The sequence below is a fragment of the Schistocerca serialis genome, chromosome 1 (assembly GCF_023864345.2).
Source record: "Schistocerca serialis cubense isolate TAMUIC-IGC-003099 chromosome 1, iqSchSeri2.2, whole genome shotgun sequence".
NCBI lineage: Eukaryota > Metazoa > Arthropoda > Insecta > Orthoptera > Acrididae > Schistocerca > Schistocerca serialis.
In genome coordinates, this window is record NC_064638.1 from 80381241 (window position 1) to 80401995 (window position 20755).

At 45.4% G+C, this 20755-nt stretch overlaps 1 protein-coding gene across 1 annotated transcript in view; it reads right to left on the minus strand.

Annotated features, from left to right (window-relative positions):
- Nucleotides 1–20755, minus strand: part of LOC126475532 (uncharacterized) — a 76609-nt gene that overhangs the window by 13906 nt on the left and 41948 nt on the right. The window contains exons 2-3 of the mRNA XM_050103512.1: nt 16703–16809; nt 8730–8873 (exon numbers count right to left, since the gene is read on the minus strand). Of these exons, the coding sequence (XP_049959469.1) occupies nt 8730–8873; nt 16703–16809 (251 nt within the window). The remainder of the gene's footprint in view (nt 1–8729; nt 8874–16702; nt 16810–20755) is intronic.

A 20755-nucleotide genomic window follows, 5' to 3' on the forward strand; every position in this document is an offset into this window, starting at 1 on the left:
TTCAGAACAAAATTTGTAAGAAAATATTTGACTTGTCAGTAGTTTGAGGTTTCATCTAATTAGTTCTGTTTATGTGATTTTTCTTTAATTTTGGGAAACTAGTAACGCCTTTTTCCACTCAGTATTATACTACAACAAGATATTCAGCTCTGAGGCAGAAGTTTTTATAGAAATATATATCTAAAAAAAGAACTTCTTGGGACACTGGCCATGTGACTAATTGCGTAACATGAATCTGTTATACCCATTCGTACCGCCAAACAACGATAACTGATCACAACGCATCATAGTTGTGAAAGGGAAGTCTAGACAAACAATTTAATATAAAAAACCGACGTTTATTCCTGAACTTGGACTTATCTATAATAGGTATAGATGTACTAGCTAAAACGATTTCGAAAATTTGTACCAGACAGGGATTCGAAGCCGGAATATCCTCTTATCATGAGCGGTCGCCTTCCACTTAGACTATCTGACTATGCTCTCTGGACTGACTCAAACTTCCATATGTCATACTCATCGATTTCTTCTCATAGATTACCAATTCATTTATCCACACTCTCACATCTCGTGACTCTCGTACATGTTTTAGATTCAAGGCAACGAGAAGTCATAGACCATCGTTGTCACTTTCGTCACAGGTCCGTCTTTGTCTTATGTACACTACGCAAGAAAGTTAAACACTCACTTTTTCTAAATTGCGTTATTGTGTCACGTTCCGATGCATTCAAGTTTGAAAAAACCTAAAAAATACTCCTAGGCGCCTGCAGACAGGAAACTGGCCTTGGAGGTGCATCAATTTGTTGCATTTCTCCAGGCACCTCGAGTTAATTCACGGGTTTTCTCTGTAAATGCATATTATTAAAACCCTCAATAAATATGGGAGGGAGTCAGCTAGCATTTTGTCGAAGTGAGGACCTTAGAGAGACCCTTTGCTGTATTATTTACGCATGTATCAATGTCGTACCCCTCAGTGAGTATGCCCCACAGGGCATGAAACAGGAACACTGATAAAACGTAAGGAACCTATGTTGCATCGGACTGCGCTTAAATTTCGCCGAAATTTTGAACTGTGCGTAGTAGTTGCACCCGGTGCGCCAGAGTAAAAATTTCAGTCACACTGCGCTCCAAAGGAGTGTGACCAAATTCAAACGTGTTTCAGCCCAGTGATGTCCGTCGAGAAGGGTTGAATCGCTCAGGAGGTGTCAAGTGTGCCAAAGGTTATCAAGATGGTTTTCCTGTTGCTCATCGCACTACGAACTGCCGTTTTCCACCGCGAAATATGTGGAAACCAATGCCCCAAGGATAGGGGAGGTTTCATTGACGTGCTACACTACAGCCTCTCAGGCCTTTTCGTTTCGATTCTGAGTGGCAGTGCATCTGAAATGTTTTACGCAGCCACGTATAAGAAAACAGCGTGATTTCAACACTGGGTGTCGCGGTTCTGATCTTCATCATCGAGGCGTTAAAAGAGGGGAGAGGGGGAAATGTGAGTACGAGGGGCTGTGGAGACCTTCCCATCGTGTGACATGTTCACGGTGGCGTTGAGCAGAATTGTGGTGAAATTTGGTGCCAGTGTGACAACATTAACCCACTTTACACGTCACATGAACTTCTGAGCTCTGGCCTTTTTTCCGCAAGTGTCGCCACCTTACTATTTGATGTGTCGTCTAGCCCCAGGGTGACGTCACAAAGGGCCGCAAAGGAATTAACCATAATTACGTGATGGAAATCGGTAGATGTGTCGTACACATACAGACAAACAAATGAGCACAATTTCAGAGAAACTGGATGATTTATTCAAGAGAAAGAACTTCACAAATTGAGTAAGTAAGTAACATGCTGGTCCACGGTGCGTTAGATCGTCAAAAACCGGAGGTTGTTGCAGGGCCCTGCGCATAAAGCTCCAAACGTTTTCAGTTGCTGAGAAATTTGGTGACCTTGCTGGCCCAGGCAGGGTTTGGCAAGCACAAGAACCAGCAGTAGAAACTCTTGCCATATGTGGGCGGGCATTACCTTGCTGAAATGTAAGCCCAGGATGGCTTGCCATAAAGGGCAACTATATGGTGTGTAAAATATCGTCGACATGCCACTGTGTTGTGATGGTACCTTAGATGACAACCAGAGTGGTCTTGCTATTAAAAGTCGTGATATCCCAGATCATCACTACTGGTTGTCGGTTCTTATGGCGGACGACTTTCAGGTTGTCTCCAGACACGTTTTCGCTGGTCATCGGGGCTCAGTTTGAACCGAGACTCATCAGTGAAGACAATTCTACGCCAGGCAATGACATTCTAGGTCAAAGACGTGTCTGGAGAGGGCCTGGACAGTGGTGGAATGCCAGCCTGACTGTCACCCACCATATGGCCCGACAAACAGGACTGACAGTCCTGGATGCCATTTATTTTCACAGTAGGATACCTGTGGTTGGCATCCGCGGTACCCTTACAGCAAAGCGGTACGTCGGCGATATTCTATACCCCGTTTCGTTGACCTTCATGACAAGCCATCTTATGTTATCATTTCAGTAAAATAATGCCCATCCGCAAACACTGAGAGTTTGTACAGCTTTTCATCAAGCTGGCAAAACCCTGCATTTGCCAGCAAGGTCGCCAGATCTCTCCCCAACTGAGAACCTTTGGAGTATTACGGGCTGGAACCTCCAACAATCTCGGAATTTTGAGCTAAGGTGACAATGGGATAGAATTTGGCACAGTATCTTTCAGGTCATCCAGCTACTCTATGAATTATTGCCAAACCGAATAGCTGCTTGCATAATGGCCAGAGGTGTACCAACGCATTATATATATACAGGGTGGTCGGAAATTCCCGTTACAAACTTCTAGGACTTGTAGAGGGGAGTGCGTACGTAATATTTTGAATAGAAACACATGTCGGGAAACGTACCGTTTTCGTGCTACAACCGTCTGAAAACATGTTTGCTAGGTAGGTGTGCAACAGGATAGTCATAGTGATGGGCGCTTACGTCAGATCGGCTGACGTCATTTGACATCCTATCCTACATCACTGACCTGGTTGAACCTCATTCACGCGTCTGTCAGTGTTGGAGCAACATGGTTGAGTACAGGTTTGCAGAAAACACCGACATGATCTTCCTGAATGGCGAAGCTCACGGCAATGGAAGAGCTGCTCGTCGCCTTTATCAAAATACTTCTCCACAACTTAAGACTACATCGCGTACCCTTTTCGCCACAATCACGCAGCTGTTTCGAGAAAGGGTATCTTCACCAGCAGCAGGCGTGACTGTGGCGCTCCAGGCAGGCTCCACACGCCCGAACTGGAAGAGGCGTTAGTGCATCACGTTGATGAGAACCCGTCAACAAGTCCAAGAGCAGTCTCATTGTCTGTTAATGAGTGGAACTGTAAAACAAGTGGTTTACTGGATCACGCCCAGTCAACTACTTGTAAAATTGGTCCTATTAGCAACACGTTTCCAAATGTTGTAGCAAGGAAATGTTACGTTTCTGAACATGGGTTCCTATTCAAAATATTATGTACTCACTCCCCACTACAAGTCCTAGAAGTTTGTAACGGGAATTTCCGACCACCCTGCATAGTATATACCTTCATGGGAAGCCATCCTATGTTATCATTTCAGTAAGATAATGCCCATCCGCACACGGTGAGAATTTGTCTTCAAGCTATCAAAACCCTGCATTGGCCAGAAAGGTCGCCAGACAAAAATGTAGTCGTGTTTCTACATGTTTATTCAAATTTCGCGCCAGTCACATAAGAGTTGCGCTAGTACCGCCACTTTGAGAAAGCGAATCACGTTTCCATTTTATACACGTTGTAACGATTGTAGGCGTTAGTTACAATTGGGATTGGACGTGGTGATTTGATGTTAGGCAAGAATGCCATGACATCGACAAATACGCCACATCAACACCTCACCGAGTTTGAACGAGGTCCTGTAATAGGGCTATGACCAGCTGGATGTTCCTTCTGAGATATTACAGAAAGTCTTGGCAGGAATGTAGCCACTGTACATGACTGCTGGCAGCGGTGGTCAAGAGAATGTACAGTCCCAGGTAAACCGAGCTCAAAAAAATGGTTCAAATGACTCTGAGCACTATGGGACTCAACTGCTGAGGTCATTAGTCCCCTAGAACTTAGAACTAGTTAAACCTAACTAACCTAAAGACATCACAAACATCCATGCCCGAGGCAGGATTCGAACCTGCGACCGTAGCGGTCTTGCGGTTCCAGACTGCAGCGCCTTTAACCGCACGGCCACTTCGGCCGGCCAAAACCGAGCTCCAGATGGCCATGTGGCACTGCTGTGTTCGGCGTATAGCTGTGGCACAGCATACGGCATCAGCAGCAGCAATTCGAGCAGCTGTTGGCACCATAGCAACACAGCGAACTGTTACATATCGGTTGCTTCAAGCACAGCTCCGACACTGACGCTTTGCAATGGGCATTCCACTGGCCCCAAACCACCATCATCTGCAACTTCAGTGGTGTCAAGCAAGAACTCATTCGAGGGCAGGATGGAGGCCTGCTATGTTTTCTGATGAAAGCTGGTTTTCACTCAGTGCTAGTGATGACCATGTGTTGGTTAAAAGGAGTCCAGTTGAGGGCCGGCAACCAATGTGTCTGCTTCCTAGACACACTGAACCTACACATGGAGTTATGGTCTGCAGGTGCAGTTCTGTATGACAGCACGAGCACTCTAGTCGTTATCCCACGCATCCTAACTGCGAATGTTACGTCAAAAAAAATGGCTCTCAGCACTATGGGACTTAACATCTAGCCCGCATCTCGTGGTCGTGCGGTAGCGTTCTCGCTTCCCACGCCCGGGTTCCCGGGTTCGATTCCCGGCGGGGTCAGGGATTTTCTCTGCCTCGTGATGGCTGGGTGTTGTGTGCTGTCCTTAGGTTAGTTAGGTTTAAGTAGTTCTAAGTTCTAGGGGACTGATGACCGTAGCAGTTAAGTCCCATAGTGCTCAGAGCCATTTGAACCATTTGAACTTAACATCTATGGTCATCAGTCCCCTAGAGCTTAGAACTATTTAAACCTAACTAACCTAAGGACATCACACAACACCCAGTCATCACGAGGCAGAGAAAGAATGCTACGTCAGTCTGGTGATTCGACCTGCTGTTCTGCCATTCATGACCAACATTTCAATGTGTGTTTTCCAACATGATAACGCTCGGCCACATACCGTTGTTGTAATCCAACATACTCTACGGAGTGTCGACGTGTTGCCTTACCCTGCACGACAACAAGATCTGTTTCCAGGGAAGCAACTGTGGGACATCATCGGTCGAAAACTACAGCGTCGTCTATATGTATGAGGAGACTCTATACGTTATTGTTATATGGGACTAGCACCTGGCATACTGCTTTGGTGTCACATTGCACACACAGTACGATCACCTCTGTTGAGAATATCTGGTAATTCGGACAGCAACAGTTACAATTCTTACAAGTTCATGCAGTTGACTGTGACCATTTTTGAGGTCTCTATAACGTTATCTTTTGACATGATAGCAGATGTTTCCCTTGTTCTCCTAACCTACTTTGACGAGCGGGTGATCGCCTGTTGTTCTGCCCAGCACGTTTACCAAACATCTCATTCATTAAAAAAGTGTGGCTTGCCAACAGACTGCCAGGCAAACTTCTACAATTGATTAACTTTGAAACAGAACTGAAGCAGCATGGAATGAGGCATCACCAACTGTCATCCAAGCTAACTACGTGATCAAAAGTATCCGGACACAGTTTAGTCGAATCGCATTCGATATAATAGTGGTCCATATCCCTGTCCTGCCAACCGAATTTAGGTTGTCCGTAATTTCCCTAAATAAATCTAAGAGAAATGCTGGGTTGATTCCTTTGAAAGGGCACGGCCAATTGCCTGAACCACTTCCTCCAGCGAGTCGTGTGCGTCCACAGATAGAGTGGATAGTAGCCAACAAAAAACACTATCAACTTCGGACTACTTTTCTTCCATCTCACACAAACAGAGATGGAAATTCTTCTGACAACAGCCACCAAAACAAAACGTGACACGGACATCCAGACAGTTCCACACCAGCAGTTAGAGAGTTTACTTCAGTGCCTGCAATCAGCTCAGTACAGTACTCTGAAGGCTACCTTTCGACTTAGCAGTGGCTATTTGTCGTAAACTTGGAACAACCTAAAGTGTCCGCAATATTATCGGCGGTGTTCAATAAGCAATGCAGCACAGGTTTTCTTCTCGGACAACTTCGTTGAGAAAATTTGGTGTGGAATATTCCAGCTTCAGTCCCTATACTTTCATGAAGTTCAGATAGTTGGTGGTGCTACACGCAGCCTTCAAATTGACGTATGTAACGGAGGTGGTTGCAAGCAGAGAGCTGTCACTGAGTTTCTTTTAGCAGAAAACCAGAGCATCGCAGATATTCATAAGTGCTGAGGAGACTTGGTAGTGAACAAAACCACGTGAGTTTTTCGGTAGGGCGTCTGTCATCGTCACAACAAGATCGCCCAAACTTGTCTGATCTCCAGCGTGCGTGCCAGCTGCACACAGCGGTAATTTCTGCTGTGTTGGAACGTGCGGACACTCTCATTCGAGGTGATCGATGGATCACAATCAAACACCTCGCTGCACAAATGGATGTCTCCGTTGCTAGTGCTGACACATTCGTCCACCAACTGGGGTACTCTAAGTTGTGACCTTTGGGATCCACCCTACAAACTGGATGTCCAACCTTGCGATTTCCATCTGTTTCGGTCAATGAAGGATGCACTCTAAGGCAAGCAGTACATGGATGATGGAGAGGTTGTGAGGTAGCAAGACTTTGGGTCTGACGTCAATTGGTAGAGTGGTACCATGCGGATATACAGGTCCTCCCAGTAAAATGACGTAAGGGCGTCACGTTGAACGGCAACTATTTAAAAAAATTGGGCTTCAGTGTATTGGAATCCTGAATAAAACCAACCCGCTATCAGAAAAAAATGTACAATTACTTATTGAACAATATTCACTGAGTCAGTTACAGTGATAGGATCAGAGACTGACAAGAGAGAGAAACGTTATTTTAGATATCATTGTATTAACTATAGGATATCAAGCGCCATGCATTGACTGTACCAGAGTTAGGTACCGTTTGTACACTACTGCCCATTAAAATTGCTACACCACGACGATGACGTGCTACAGACGCGAAATTTAACCGACAGGAAGATGATGCTGTGATATGCAAATGATTAGCTTTTCGGAGCATTCACACAAGGTTGGCGCCGGTGGCGACACCTACAACGTGCTGACGTGAGGAAAGTTTCCAACCGATTTCTCATACACAAACAGCAGTCGACCGGCGTTGCCTGGTGAAACGTTGTTGCGATGCCTCGTGTAAAGAGGAGAAATGCGTACCATCACGTTCCCGACTTTGATAAAGGTCGGACTGTAACCTATCGCGATTGCGGTTTATCGTATCGCGACATTCCTGCTCGCGTTGGTCGAGATCCAATGACTGTTAGCAGAATATGGAATCGGTGGATTCAGGATGGTAATACGGAACGCCATGCTGGATCCCAATGGACTCGTATCACTAGCAGTCGAGATGACAAGCATCTTACCCGCATGGCTGTAACGGATCGTACAGCCACGTCTCGATCCCTGAGTCAACAGATGGGAACGTTTGCAAGACAACAGCCATCTGCACGAACAGTTCGACGACGTTTGCAGTAGCATGGACTATCAGCTCGGAGACCATGGCTGCGGTTACCCTTGGCGCTGCATCACAGACAGGAGCGCCTGCGATGGTGTACTCAACAACGAACCTGGGTGCACGAATGGCAATACGTCATTTTTTTGGATGAATCCAGGTTCTGTTTACAGCATCATGATGGTCGCATCCGTGTTTGGTGATATCGTGGTGAACGCGTATTGGAAGCGCGTATTCGTCATCGCGATACTGGCGTATCACCCGGCGTGATGGTATGGGGTGCCATTGGTTACACGTCTCGGTCACCTCTCGTTCGCACTGACGGATGTTTGAACAGTAAACGTTACATTTCAGATGTGTTACGACCCGTGGCTCTACCCTTAATTCGATCTCTGCGAAACCCTACATTTCAGCAGGGTAATGCACGACCGCATGTTGCAGGTCCTGTACGGGCCTTTCTGGATACAGAAAATGTTTGACTGCTGCCCTGACCAGCAAATTCTCCCGATTTCTCGCCACTCGAAAACGTCTGTTCAATGGTGGCCGAGCAACTGGTTCGTCACAATACGCCAGTCACTACTCTTGATGAACAGGGGTATCATGTTGAAGATGCATGGGCAGCTGTACCTGTACACACCATCCAGGCTCTGTTTGACTGAATGCCCAGGCGCATCAAGGCCGTTATTGCGGCCAGAGGTGGTGGTTCTGTGTACTCATTTCTCAGGATCTATGCACCCAGATTGCGTGGAAATGTAATCACATGTCAGTTCTAGTATAATATATTGGTCCAATGGATACCCGTTTATCATCTGCATTTCTTCTTGGTGTAGCAATTTTAATGGCCAGTAGTGTAACATACTCTTAATAACAGTCATTAGTTACTTCTTATTGTGTTACCACATCTCAACCACAGCAGGAAAACAGTTTCCTGCTACTGTATATATTTGGGCTGAACTAATAGTAGCGTTCATTTACTACGTTCACAACAGGCCACAAGTGTGGAAGCAAAATGAGAGAAGTGAGAGGATAAAAGAGAAAGGTGCTGACCTTGACGACGTCATCCCATCCAGCAGAGAGGAAGAGGTCTCGGCTCTGCGGATGGAAGCGCAGTGCGAAGATGCGCATCCTGTGGAAGTGGGGCATCCGCTCCAGGACGTGGTCCTCGAGGCGCCAACACAGCTCCCCCGTCAGCTGCAGGCAATGGCCACCGTCTCACCCGCCAGTCTCCATGCGAGACCGCTGATGCACGGTGGACTGACACACTTCAATTTGGGGGTAGCAGTTTCATTCGTACCTTTGTTGGACAACAAGTATAGGATAGGTTACGCCATTCATTTTCAGAACATTTGGATGTGTACCAGTTTCCGAACTATAAGAATGAAACTTCTTGGCAGATTAAAACTGTGTGCCGGACCGAGACTCGAACTCGGGACCTTTGCCTTTCGCGGGCAAGTGCTCTGCCATCTGAGCTACCCAAGCATGACTCACGCCCCGTCCTCACAGCCTTACTTCCGCCAGTACCAAAATGAATTGTCCCGCAGTGTTTAGCGAATTGTTTGGTAGTCCATTTGGCGCTACTGCAAAGAGGTTGACTATTTACTGGCTCCGGATTTCAATCGAACTAGATGGCGCATTGGTGAGATGCAGGACTCTTTTTCTCTGGAGGATGGTGGCCCGAATCCCTGTCCATTGATCCAGTTTTAAATTTTCGCGTATTTCCCTAAATTGCTTAAGACGAATTCCGGGCTGGTTCATTTGAAACCACAAGACCAATTTCCTTCTCCATCCTTACCCAATCCCGTCTGCTATGACCTGGCCCGTAACCTTAATCTTCCATCCTCCCTTCCTGGTTTCATCCTTCCCTCTACTGTAATGATTAGAACCATTTACAAGAAACCAAAGAAGTTTTTACTATCTCTGTCCCTCACGGACAACTTCTCAGGTACGAAATATTTTTCTTTTCTGAGGAGGGAAGCTCAGTCTTTCACGACATCTACAACTTCATTAATACACCTGCATCATACTTCGCATGCCTCGTGTGAGGAGGAGAAATGCGTACCATCACGTTCCCGACTTTGATAAAGGTCGGACTTTAGCCTTTCGCGATTGCGGTTTATCGTATCGCGACATTCCTGCTCGCGTTGGTCGAGATCCAATGACTGTGGCACAGGGTACTTCTGGTAGTGCCAACTGATGCCCCCCTCCCTGTTCCATTATCGGACGTCGCGTGGGTACGCCTCTATATTGGCTCTAATTTCCCGAATTTTCTCGTTGTGGTCAATACGCGAGTCGTATATTGGAGGAAGTAATATGTTGTCCGACTCTTACCCGAAAGTGCTCTATCTAAATTTCAATAGTAAACCTGTCCGTGATGGTCTTGTGGCGTGTACTCCTAGTTGTGGTAAGGTTCTATGGGGCCAAATTCCTGAGGTCATCGGTCCCTAGGCTTACACATTAATTAAACTAACTTCACCTAAATTACGCTAAGGACAACACATCCACCCACGCCCGAGGGAGAACTCTAACCTCCGACTGGGGGAGCCGCGACAACCGTGACAAGGCGACCAAGACCGCACGGCTGACCCGCGCGGCGTGGCGTCTGCCACTGAAGTTTATCGCACATCTCTGTAAATCTCTCGATCCCAATAAACAATCCCGTGGTTAAACGCGTCGCTCTTTGTCGGATCTTCTCTATCTGTTGTAAGGGTCACAGAATGATGAAAAATGCTAAAGAAACGGGTGGAAAAGCGCCTTGAAAGCCTCTTCCTTCGTGGATGAATAACGTTTTCTTAATGTTCTCCTTACGAATCACAGTCCGGCATCTGCTTTTCTTGCGTTTGTTTTATGTGCTCATTCCACTTAAGGTTGTTGTGGATAGTTACTCCTAGATATTTTACGGTAGATATTGTTTCCGGCAATTTGCCATCAATACCGTAGTTGTGCAGTAATAAACTTCTTTTCATATCTACGTGCAGTACGTTACATTTATTTACATTCGCAGTCAGCTGCCAGAGCCTGCACTATTCATCAAACCTCTAAGGTCGTTGTGCAAATCGGTACTGTCCTCTGGCGTTGCCACTTTCTTATAGACAGCCGCATCATCTGCGGACGGTCTTAAAGAACTTACAGCCCTTTCTGCTAGATCATTTACAAATATTGCAAACAGTAACGGTCCTCCAATATGTGATCAAAAGTACCTGACTGAAAATGACTTACAAGTTCGTGGCGCCCTCCATCTGTAATGCTGGAATTCAATACGATGTTGGCCCACCCTTAGCCTTGACGACAGCATACACTCTCACACGCATACGTACAATCAGGTGCTGGAAGGTTTCTTGGGGAATGGCAGCCCATTGTTAACGGAGTGCTGCACTGAGGAGAGGTATCGACTTCGGTCGGTGAGTCCAAAAGATCCCAAAGGTGTTCTATAGCATTCAAGTCAGGACTCTGTGCTGGCCAGTCCATTACAGGGATGTTATTGTCGTGTAACCACTCCGCCACAGGCCATGCATCACGAACAGGTGCTCGATCGTGTTGACAGATGCAATCGCCATCCCCCCAATTGCTATTCAACAGTGGGAAGCAAGAAGGTGCTTAAAACATCACTCTAAGCCTGTGCTGAGATAGTGCCACGCAAAACAACAAGGGGTGCAAGCCTCCTCGATGAAAAACGCGACCACGCCATAACGTCACCGCCTCCGAATTTTACTGTTGGCTCTACACACGCTGGTAGATGACGTTCAACGGGCAATCGCCATACCCGAATTGTGTACCGTGATATGTTACTTCACACAACGTTTTTACATTGTTAAATCGTCCAATGTTTACACTCCTTACACCAACCGAGGCGCCATTTGACATTTACCGGCGTGAAGTGTGGCTCATGAGCAGCCGCTGACCCTGAAATCCAAGTTTTCTCGCCTTCCGCCTGACTGTCGTAGTCCTTGCAGTGGATCCTGATGCAGTTTGGAATTCCTGTGTGATGGTCTGGATAGATGTCTGCCTATTACACATTACGACCCTCTTCAACTGTCGGCGGTCTCTGTCAGTCAACAGACGATATCGGCCTGTACGCTTTTGTGCTGTACGTGTCCCTTCACGTTTCCAGTTCACAACAGTAACAGTGGACCTAGGGATGTTTAGGAGTGTGGAAATCTCGCGTACAGACGTATGACGCAAGTGACACCCAATCACCTGACCACGTTCGAAGTCCGTGAGTTCCACGGAGCGCCCTATTCTACTCTCTCACGATGTCTAATGACTACTGAGTTCGCTAATATGGAGTACCTGACAATAGCTGGCAGAATAATGCACGTAATATGAAAAACGTATGTTTTTGGGTGTCCGGATACTTTTGATCACATAGTGTATTTATCTAAAGCATATTGAAAGGTGTTTTTGAATTTTTTCCACATGTGCTACACATCTTCGTCCTCAGCACTGAATATTTGGTGCTGACAACTCAGATATTCTACAATTTGTATCCTGTCACTCTTGCTAAACGTAAATATTTTTCTGTCTTACTTAAAATTGCTTGTGAATCTCGTAGACATACTTGTTATCATAATCTTATTATACTTTCCACAATAGTAACTGATTCGATAAGTTAAGGTGTGTCTGCTTCTAGGAGGTGTGAAGTGTTACATTCACTAGTTGGTTGTCTAATTATCCCCTCGAAATAATTTTCAGAAGAGCATACAGAATAACGTCACACGAATCCCTATCTCAGGCATCAGTTTTGACAACAAGACTCTCCTGATCTATACCTGGCAACCTGAAGTCACTCGCTATTACAATGGCATCATCAAGAACATTATAAACGAAATTCACCACAGCCCCCTACTCAAGTGGGCTATAAAAGAACCTGATTAACATTTTTGACTGATCTTTGATGCTTAGCTTCGCCCAGATTAATTTACATTCGGAACCGTCACAACCTCTCTAGATATATATTGTAGAATTCTTTACTACAATAAAAACGCCGCCGCTATTAGCAAATAAACCTGTTATCCTTACGATAAATATTCCAATGTGAAATTAGGATTTCAACAACCTGTTGACGGATGTGTTTACTCATGCTGCTATAGATTGATAAGGAAAAACTACAGAAAGTATACATTTCTACAGCTGGCCTGCGGAATGAACCTGGCTCCCCAAGAAAATTACTGTATCTCTCTGTTTGCCATAAAATTCCAGCCCACATTTTGAGATCGATTACCAATAACTGACACATCTCCACCTCTTAATTTCAGTCGATCTACATTTATCAGTTTCTACTAGGAAGTGAAGCATTCCCTTCTGTAATGTCACCACCCACTTACAATTTGTAGAAATGAGACAGCTCTATTGACGAGGTAATTGTACTAAATACGGGGAATTTTATACGTAAATCGCGCAACGTTTTTAGCAGCAACAGTAACCTCAGCAGCAGTAGCAGTAATAGTATAGCAGTAGTAATTGCTGTAAATTTGGTGCTGAAAAATGGCATACAAGGTTTTAAAGAGAAAACAAAATTATGAAGGGGCTTCAGTACCACAGCCATGTGTAACATTGATAGACGTTTCGTGGTCTCTAACTACGCTGCTTGACAAATAAAAGTGAAACATGCAGAAAGGCAGGAAGAACGGAAACGAACTTCAAGGGTTGAAAGTGTGTGTGATGATATTTCAGTGATTACAGTATCGATCGAATTTACAAAGGACTCGGCAGTATGAGCCCATTTACTGTTATGATGTTGCAACGCCTCCGGCCTAAATTTATGCACTGATTCGGTTGCGAAGGGTGTCATAAAGACGCTGTATCCTCTCCTGGGACAAGTATGACAACAACCGTTGTTGATATCCTGAATACTGGCTCTAGGACGAGACTGACGTCCGAGCTACTCGCACAAGTAGTTCATAGAGGCAGGCGAGGCGGTCCTCGGCACGAATCCACCCTGCGGATTAACATCGAGGACCGGTGTGCCGGCCTGTGGATGGTTTTAGGGCGGTTTTCCATCTGCCTCAGCGAATGCGGGCTGGTTCCCCTTATTGCGCCTCAGTTACACTGTGTCGGCGATTACCTGTTATCGATATCGCCTAGATATCGGTCCCGGATTTCTAAGCCTTTCGAGAATATCAAAGAATTTTTCTCGTGTGATATAATTACAAATTAATAACTTTCGGTTCTTCCCTTTACATCCTCAGGAAGTACTTTTACGTTTTGGTGAGTGAATTTGTATCAAAATATGTGACAGAAATGGGCGTACCTTTTAATAGCGTTGACTTAGAAACTTCAATATTCGTACCCCAATGGAACATAGACCTTAGTACGTGACATAAATTTCAACTTGATGCCTCCGTTCATTCCTGAGAAAACAGATTCTTAACAGTCGGAGAGACAGACACACAGACAGGCCAGACAGACAGACGGACAACAAAGCGATACTGTAACGGTTCCGTTTTTATCGACTGCGATATGGGACCCTAAAAACTACTAAATTAAATTCTTACGAAGAAAAAAGTCGTTAAAATATTTTTTAGTTGACCAATGTAGCATTTGGGACAGGAATAGCACAAAAGCGTACATGCCGACGTCGTCTGTTGACTGGCAGAAACCGCCGATAGTTGAAGAGCGTCGTCGCGTGTAATAGGCAGACATCTATCCAGACCATCACACAGGAATTCCAAACTGCATCATGATCTACTGCAAGTACTATGACAGTTAGGCGGGAGGTGAGAAAAATTGGATTTCATGGCCGAGCGGCTGCTCATAAGCCACACATCACGCCGGTAAACGCTTGTGTGGACGAGTAATTGCAGCTGAAAAACTAGCACTACGATACTGTTGCATGAGAGGGAATAAATGGGCGCTCAAGATGTCCATGACAAGCTGTTGTGACGCTAGCGCTCCCTCGATTATAATCAGTGATGATCTGAAGTCATGCCCGACGGCTCCTCACGCCATGACGGCAAGAGCAATACCTCTATGCTCTCCACAACATAGGAGGAAAGAGATCTCTTCCCAATTCACAGCCATACTGGCAGGCAATGGTCATCCACAATAGTGCAGAAACGAGGTTCATCGGTGAACACAGTTCGATGCTATTCATCAGAAGTCCATGCTTCCCAATTACGGTACCATTCCAAATCGAAACGTTTGTGTTGTGTAGTGAAAGGCAGCCTACGCGGCGGCATGACACAGAATGTTGCAGGGTGTTTGTTATTTGTTGTTGGGCGGCAGCATCAGCTGTGAAAATATGTTATAATACACTCCTGGAAATGGAAAAAAGAACACATTGACACCGGTGTGTCAGACCCACCATACTTGCTCCGGACACTGCGAGAGGGCTGTACAAGCAATGATCACACGCACGGCACGGCGGACACACCAGGAACCGCGGTGTTGGCCGTCGAATGGCGCTAGCTGCGCAGCATTTGTGCACCGCCGCCGTCAGTGTCAGCCAGTTTGCCGTGGCATATGGAGCTCCATCGCAGTCTTTAACACTGGTAGCATGCCGCGACAGCGTGGACGTGAACCGTATGTGCAGTTGACGGACTTTGAGCGAGGGCGTATAGTGGGCATGCGGGAGGCCGGGTGGACGTACCGCCGAATTGCTCAACACGTGGGGCGTGAGGTCTCCACGGTACATCGATGTTGTCGCCAGTGGTCGGCGGAAGGTGCACGTGCCCGTCGACCTGGGACCGGACCGCAGCGACGCACGGATGCACGCCAAGACCGTAGGATCCTACGCAGTGCCGTAGGGGCCGCACCGCCACTTCCCAGCAAATTAGGGACACTGTTGCTCCTGGGGTATCGGCGAGGACCATCCGCAACCGTCTACATGAAGCTGGGCTACGGTCCCGCACACCGTTAGGCCGTCTTCCGCTCACGCCCCAACATCGTGCAGCCCGCCTCCAGTGGTGTCGCGACAGGCGTGAATGGAGGGACGAATGGAGACGTGTCGTCTTCAGCGATGAGAGTCGCTTCTGCCTTGGTGCCAATGATGGTCGTATGCGTGCTTGGCGCCGTGCAGGTGAGCGCCACAATCAGGACTGCATACGACCGAGGCACACAGGGCCAACACCCGGCATCATGGTGTGGGGAGCGATCTCCTACACTGGCCGTACACCACTGGTGATTGTCGAGGGGACACTGAATAGTGCACGGTACATCCAAACCGTCATCGAACCCATCGTTCTACCATTCCTAGACCGGCAAGGGAACTTGCTGTTCCAACAGGACAATGCACGTCCGCATGTATCCCGTGCCACCCAACGTGCTCTAGAAGGTGTAAGTCAACTACCCTGGCCAGCAAGATCTCCGGATCTGTCCCCCATTGAGCATGTTTGGGACTGGATGAAGCGTCGTCTCACGCGGTCTGCACGTCCAGCACGAACGCTGGTCCAACTGAGGCGCCAGGTGGAAATGGCATGGGAAGCCGTTCCACAGGACTACATCCAGCATCTCTACGATCGTCTCCATGGGAGAATAGCAGCCTGCATTGCTGCGAAAGGTGGATATACACTGTACTAGTGCCGACATTGTGCATGCTCTGTTGCCTGTGTCTATGTGCCTGTGGTTCTGTCAGTGTGATCGTGTGATGTATCTGACCCCAGGAATGTGTCAATGAAGTTTCCCCTTCCTGGGACAATGAATTCACGGTGTTCTTATTTCAATTTCCAGGAGTGTAGAAGCAAAGACGTTCCAGTGTTACAAGCCACCACTGAGTTCAGCATGAAATATTTTCCTAGTTAGTACAAATGTATCTGAGATGTAAAATTTTCAATTACGTCCGCATCTAATAGGTCTCAAATTTTATCTATATTGTACGTATACTAAATAGTTAATTAAGTCCAGTGAAATTTCAGCTATAGGTAACTACTCGTATTAACGGAAACCGTTTTCTAACTTGATAGTGAAATTTGTTGAACTTACTGGAAACTCAACAAGTGTCCACTATCGTGTTAGAGAATTTCTAAGACAGATTTGCTTTATTCCTTATATACAGTAGTGTCTGGGTGGTACGAACTGTTACTTACGACCGCAGTTACTGGGTCGTACAGCCGGATGTTGGCGTCCTTGCCTCCCGTTGCCAGCACGTCCCCCGCCACGTTCAGGTCGAGTGCGTTGACTTCATTCTTCGGCTCTGGCGCGGCCCGTACGTGTAACACACATGGCGTGTAATTCAGTCACGTAAATCAACATCTCATCAGCTAATTCTCACACACTGTAATATACAAGGACGCCGATAAGACAGTTTATAAGTGGGGGGGGGGGGGGGGGTGGAGGGAGGTAGGCCTGGGGCTATGGATTATTTTTAATGTTTTGAAAGGCGAATGGCAACCTGTAAATAGCCATAAAAAGTTCCAGTTCCGACACTGTTTAGAGCCTGCGTAATACAGACTTTCAAATCGTGTTACTGAAAGAAAAACACGTGACTACATTATACTTTTCCCTTTGCCTGACAGGTAGGAGGTCTGTAGCCCCTTTTCCCCCCTTACATGGGCCCCCTTGTTGGTATACACTTAACCCTTTACTGTAATGCTTTGCAGATACGCTACGCGAACTTTCAACTTTCTTTTCAACGCTGTCCTAGAACTTTAACGCAATGGACACAGATGTTTTACGAAGGTAACTAGAAAGAATCTGCCACTGGCATGAAGTACTGAGTTCATAACGCAACAATGTGTCTTGCTCCGTGTAGCCTTGTCACTCTGGCACACATTACTCTTTTTTGGTTTGTGCTGTTAGTAGTTGCAAGCAAGAACAAATAAACATAAAAAATATACAGTGCTTCTCTAACCTTGGAGTGGCTTGGCTCTGAGCACTATGGGACTCAACTGCTGAGGTCATTAGTCCCCTAGAACTTAGAACTAGTTAAACCTAACTAACCTAAGGACATCACAAACATCCATGCCCGAGGCAGGATTCGAACCTGCGACCGTAGCGGTCTTGCGGTTCCAGACTGCAGCGCCTTTAACCGCACGGCCACTTCGGCCGGCTAACCTTGGAGTGCACACTGTTCAATTCAGCTTGTATTTCTGCTAACACATACATAATTACTACATCAACCAATTTTGTCTGCACATGTGCAACAGAGCGCAATAATGCTTCTACCCACATGCGAACGAAGAGAAACTTGTGATTCCTTAATTCTGCTTTTTTTAGTTTCCCGTACTGGTTCGTGTGTTGTGATGGATTCATTCTCCATTTGAAAATGGACGACGCAAAGTGGCGACTTACAAAGAACTTATGGCCATAGAATATCAGTCAGACGCAGAAAATGGGTAGGATTTTGAATCTGAATGAAGATCTTACTATAATTCTGAATGATTTGGGATCTGCAGATATTGATACTGAGCCTGATACTGCTGAAAGATTGATAATAATGAACTTGTTGCTCATATACCACTACAACAAGCTTCTCAAAAACATCCGCAGATATAGAAAAATCTAACTAGGAAAAAAAGAGTGCTTATTTGTAAATGACCTATTTAGATTCAAAGAAACTACCACACTGCCCCAATTGATGCTAAAGTTGTTTATGCCTCATCAGTTTTTAAATACTTTTTTAATGACTAACTAATGGCCAAAATTATAGATGAAACTAATCTTCACAGCATTCAGAAAAACCCAGACAAAACATGTAATTACAGTGTTCATTACATTTATGCATTTATAGGCATATACGTTATTTGCATTTCAATGACAATACGAAGCGTTTAGATCCTGATAACCGAAATCAAGACAAATTGTACAAAATTATACCTACAATTGATCAAATGAACAAAAAATGTCTTTCATTTACAACGTGTAAGCGTTTGTCACTTGATGAACAAATTTGTGCAACCAAATCAAGTACCATATGAGGATGTACATGAAAGACACACCAAATAATGGGCTTACAAACTTTATGTTTTATGTGGAGAAATTGGGTTTGCACACAAAACTTAAATGACCAGTGGGCAATAAAATAATCCAAAATTCAGATTATATAATGAACGAGATACCGGAGCATCTGGAAACGTAGTAATTCACTTCGAAAGGGAAATTCGAAGAGATCAGAACTATAAGGTCCATTTTGCCAGATATCATTCCTCTTTAGACATAGTTTCCGATAGTAACATTAATTCTATGATACTCGTTGATCATTTTCTGTTTGAAATTATGTTCTTATACTGATCAAATGTTTATTAATGATACAAATATCACACTGTTATGGATAAGTAAAATGTGTTGCATATTAGTATTATGATACGTTTCACGCAGTTTTGCATAAATGCAAATTGTAAATAAGGACTTTTTTCCAGAATGAAAACTGAAGTATGTTTTCCAGCATTTCTTCTTGGCATCCTTGAAGAACAGCACATACAAAAAATATTTGGCGTCTAAAAAAAGTGTAGAATGAAGAGTTAATTTTGGTCAGTAATGTGATGGTCTCCAGAGGACTCCAAGTGGTATTTTTTGCTAAATGCAAATTCTCATTTAATGAATATTTACTTTAGTGGGATAAATATAAAGTTTTAAGTATCATCTCGAACAAATGCAGTTACATAATTAACTTTTTGTCTGTTTTCAGACGCATATCTGTCTAGTGGTACACACTGAAATCCCCGCGCCACTGTACCATAGCATGTTGCTACACGAGCCAAAACAAAACAGCCCAGCCCATTGAGAAACTACAGTGTCATGCTGCAACAGTTGATGTTGCGTTGGTACAATTATATGCCAACAATGGACCATCATATCATAGAGTGGTTATGTGATGCAAGTGCTGGGGAAAGAGCAGTTCTGAGCCACTCTGCATTGTTGCCAAATGTATCAAAAATGGTAACGATGACGTCATCCAAGATGGCAGCATGTAGACTTGGCAACAGCTCATGATGTCATCCAAGATGGTGGCTGGGACGCCATCCAAGATGGCGGATTTTAGTGGGAAGATAGGTCAATTCAGCAACCTCCACTAACCTAACCCCCCTCCCCTCTCCTCCCCCAGAAAAACGGTGGGAGGTTCAAATTCCAACAGGATAATACATCACACCACAGTTATCTCTACAAACCTAATAAATTGGGGTGAAGATAGGTCACTTGGGCTACCTCCACGAACCTAAGACATCCAACCGCCACCTTGTCCTAGGAACTGACGAAAAGTTTGAAGTTTGATGGTAAAGAAAGATAAATTGGGCTATATCTACTAACCTAAGAAACTAGTTGTTATGAAAAGTCGCCTCCACTAACCTATGTTACCTGACCGCCACCTCCTCCTAGGGATTCGTGGGAAAAGGACTCGAGCAGTGCAGGACATAAGTCTTTATTTAAACAATTTAAAGCAGTACCACCATCTGGTGTGTTCACCACGAGGTCCAGACTCCAACTGCCTTAGTTCACAGTACCACCAGCAGAGGGCGCTCTCATCCGTGATGTAATCCAAGGTGGCCACCATGATGTTAGCTGATGACTCAGGTAGCATTATCCAGAATGGCGGGAAACTGTGTTTTCCACGAGGTACGAGTCTAGTATACAGTACGACCACCACAGAGCACTGTCGTCTGTTCTGCAAAGTAATCCGAGATGAGAGTCCGGGGTGGGGGAAATGGCAGAAAAAGGACTCTGCCTGTGATGAACGTAAGTCTCTATTTTGCAGGCAGTGTCTCCTCAATGAGATCTAGAGTCCAACTAATCTAGTACACAGTACTTCCACCAGAGGGTGCTGTCATCCCTCCTGTGATGTAATCCAAGATGGTGGCCTGGAGGGGGAAAATGGTGTGAAAAGACTCAACCTGCTCTGGGCTGTTGAAGAGAGTAAGGAAGGAGTGTATTTTATTTAGCTTGGAACAATTTATTTAGGGATGGAGTATATTTATCACACTGATACAAAACACATGCTTAGGGTCACACCACACAGCCCACATACCTGTGAACTACTCCTAAATAACGCTCTGCAGACATGCAAACAACTCCTAAATTACCAAAATAATTTCAGTACAGACTTGCAAACTCCTCCTAAAAAAATGCAGTACACCGATGTGTAGATATGCTCATAACTCGTAAACTGTCCAAATAGTGCATAGCACAGCCTACAGACGTGCTCG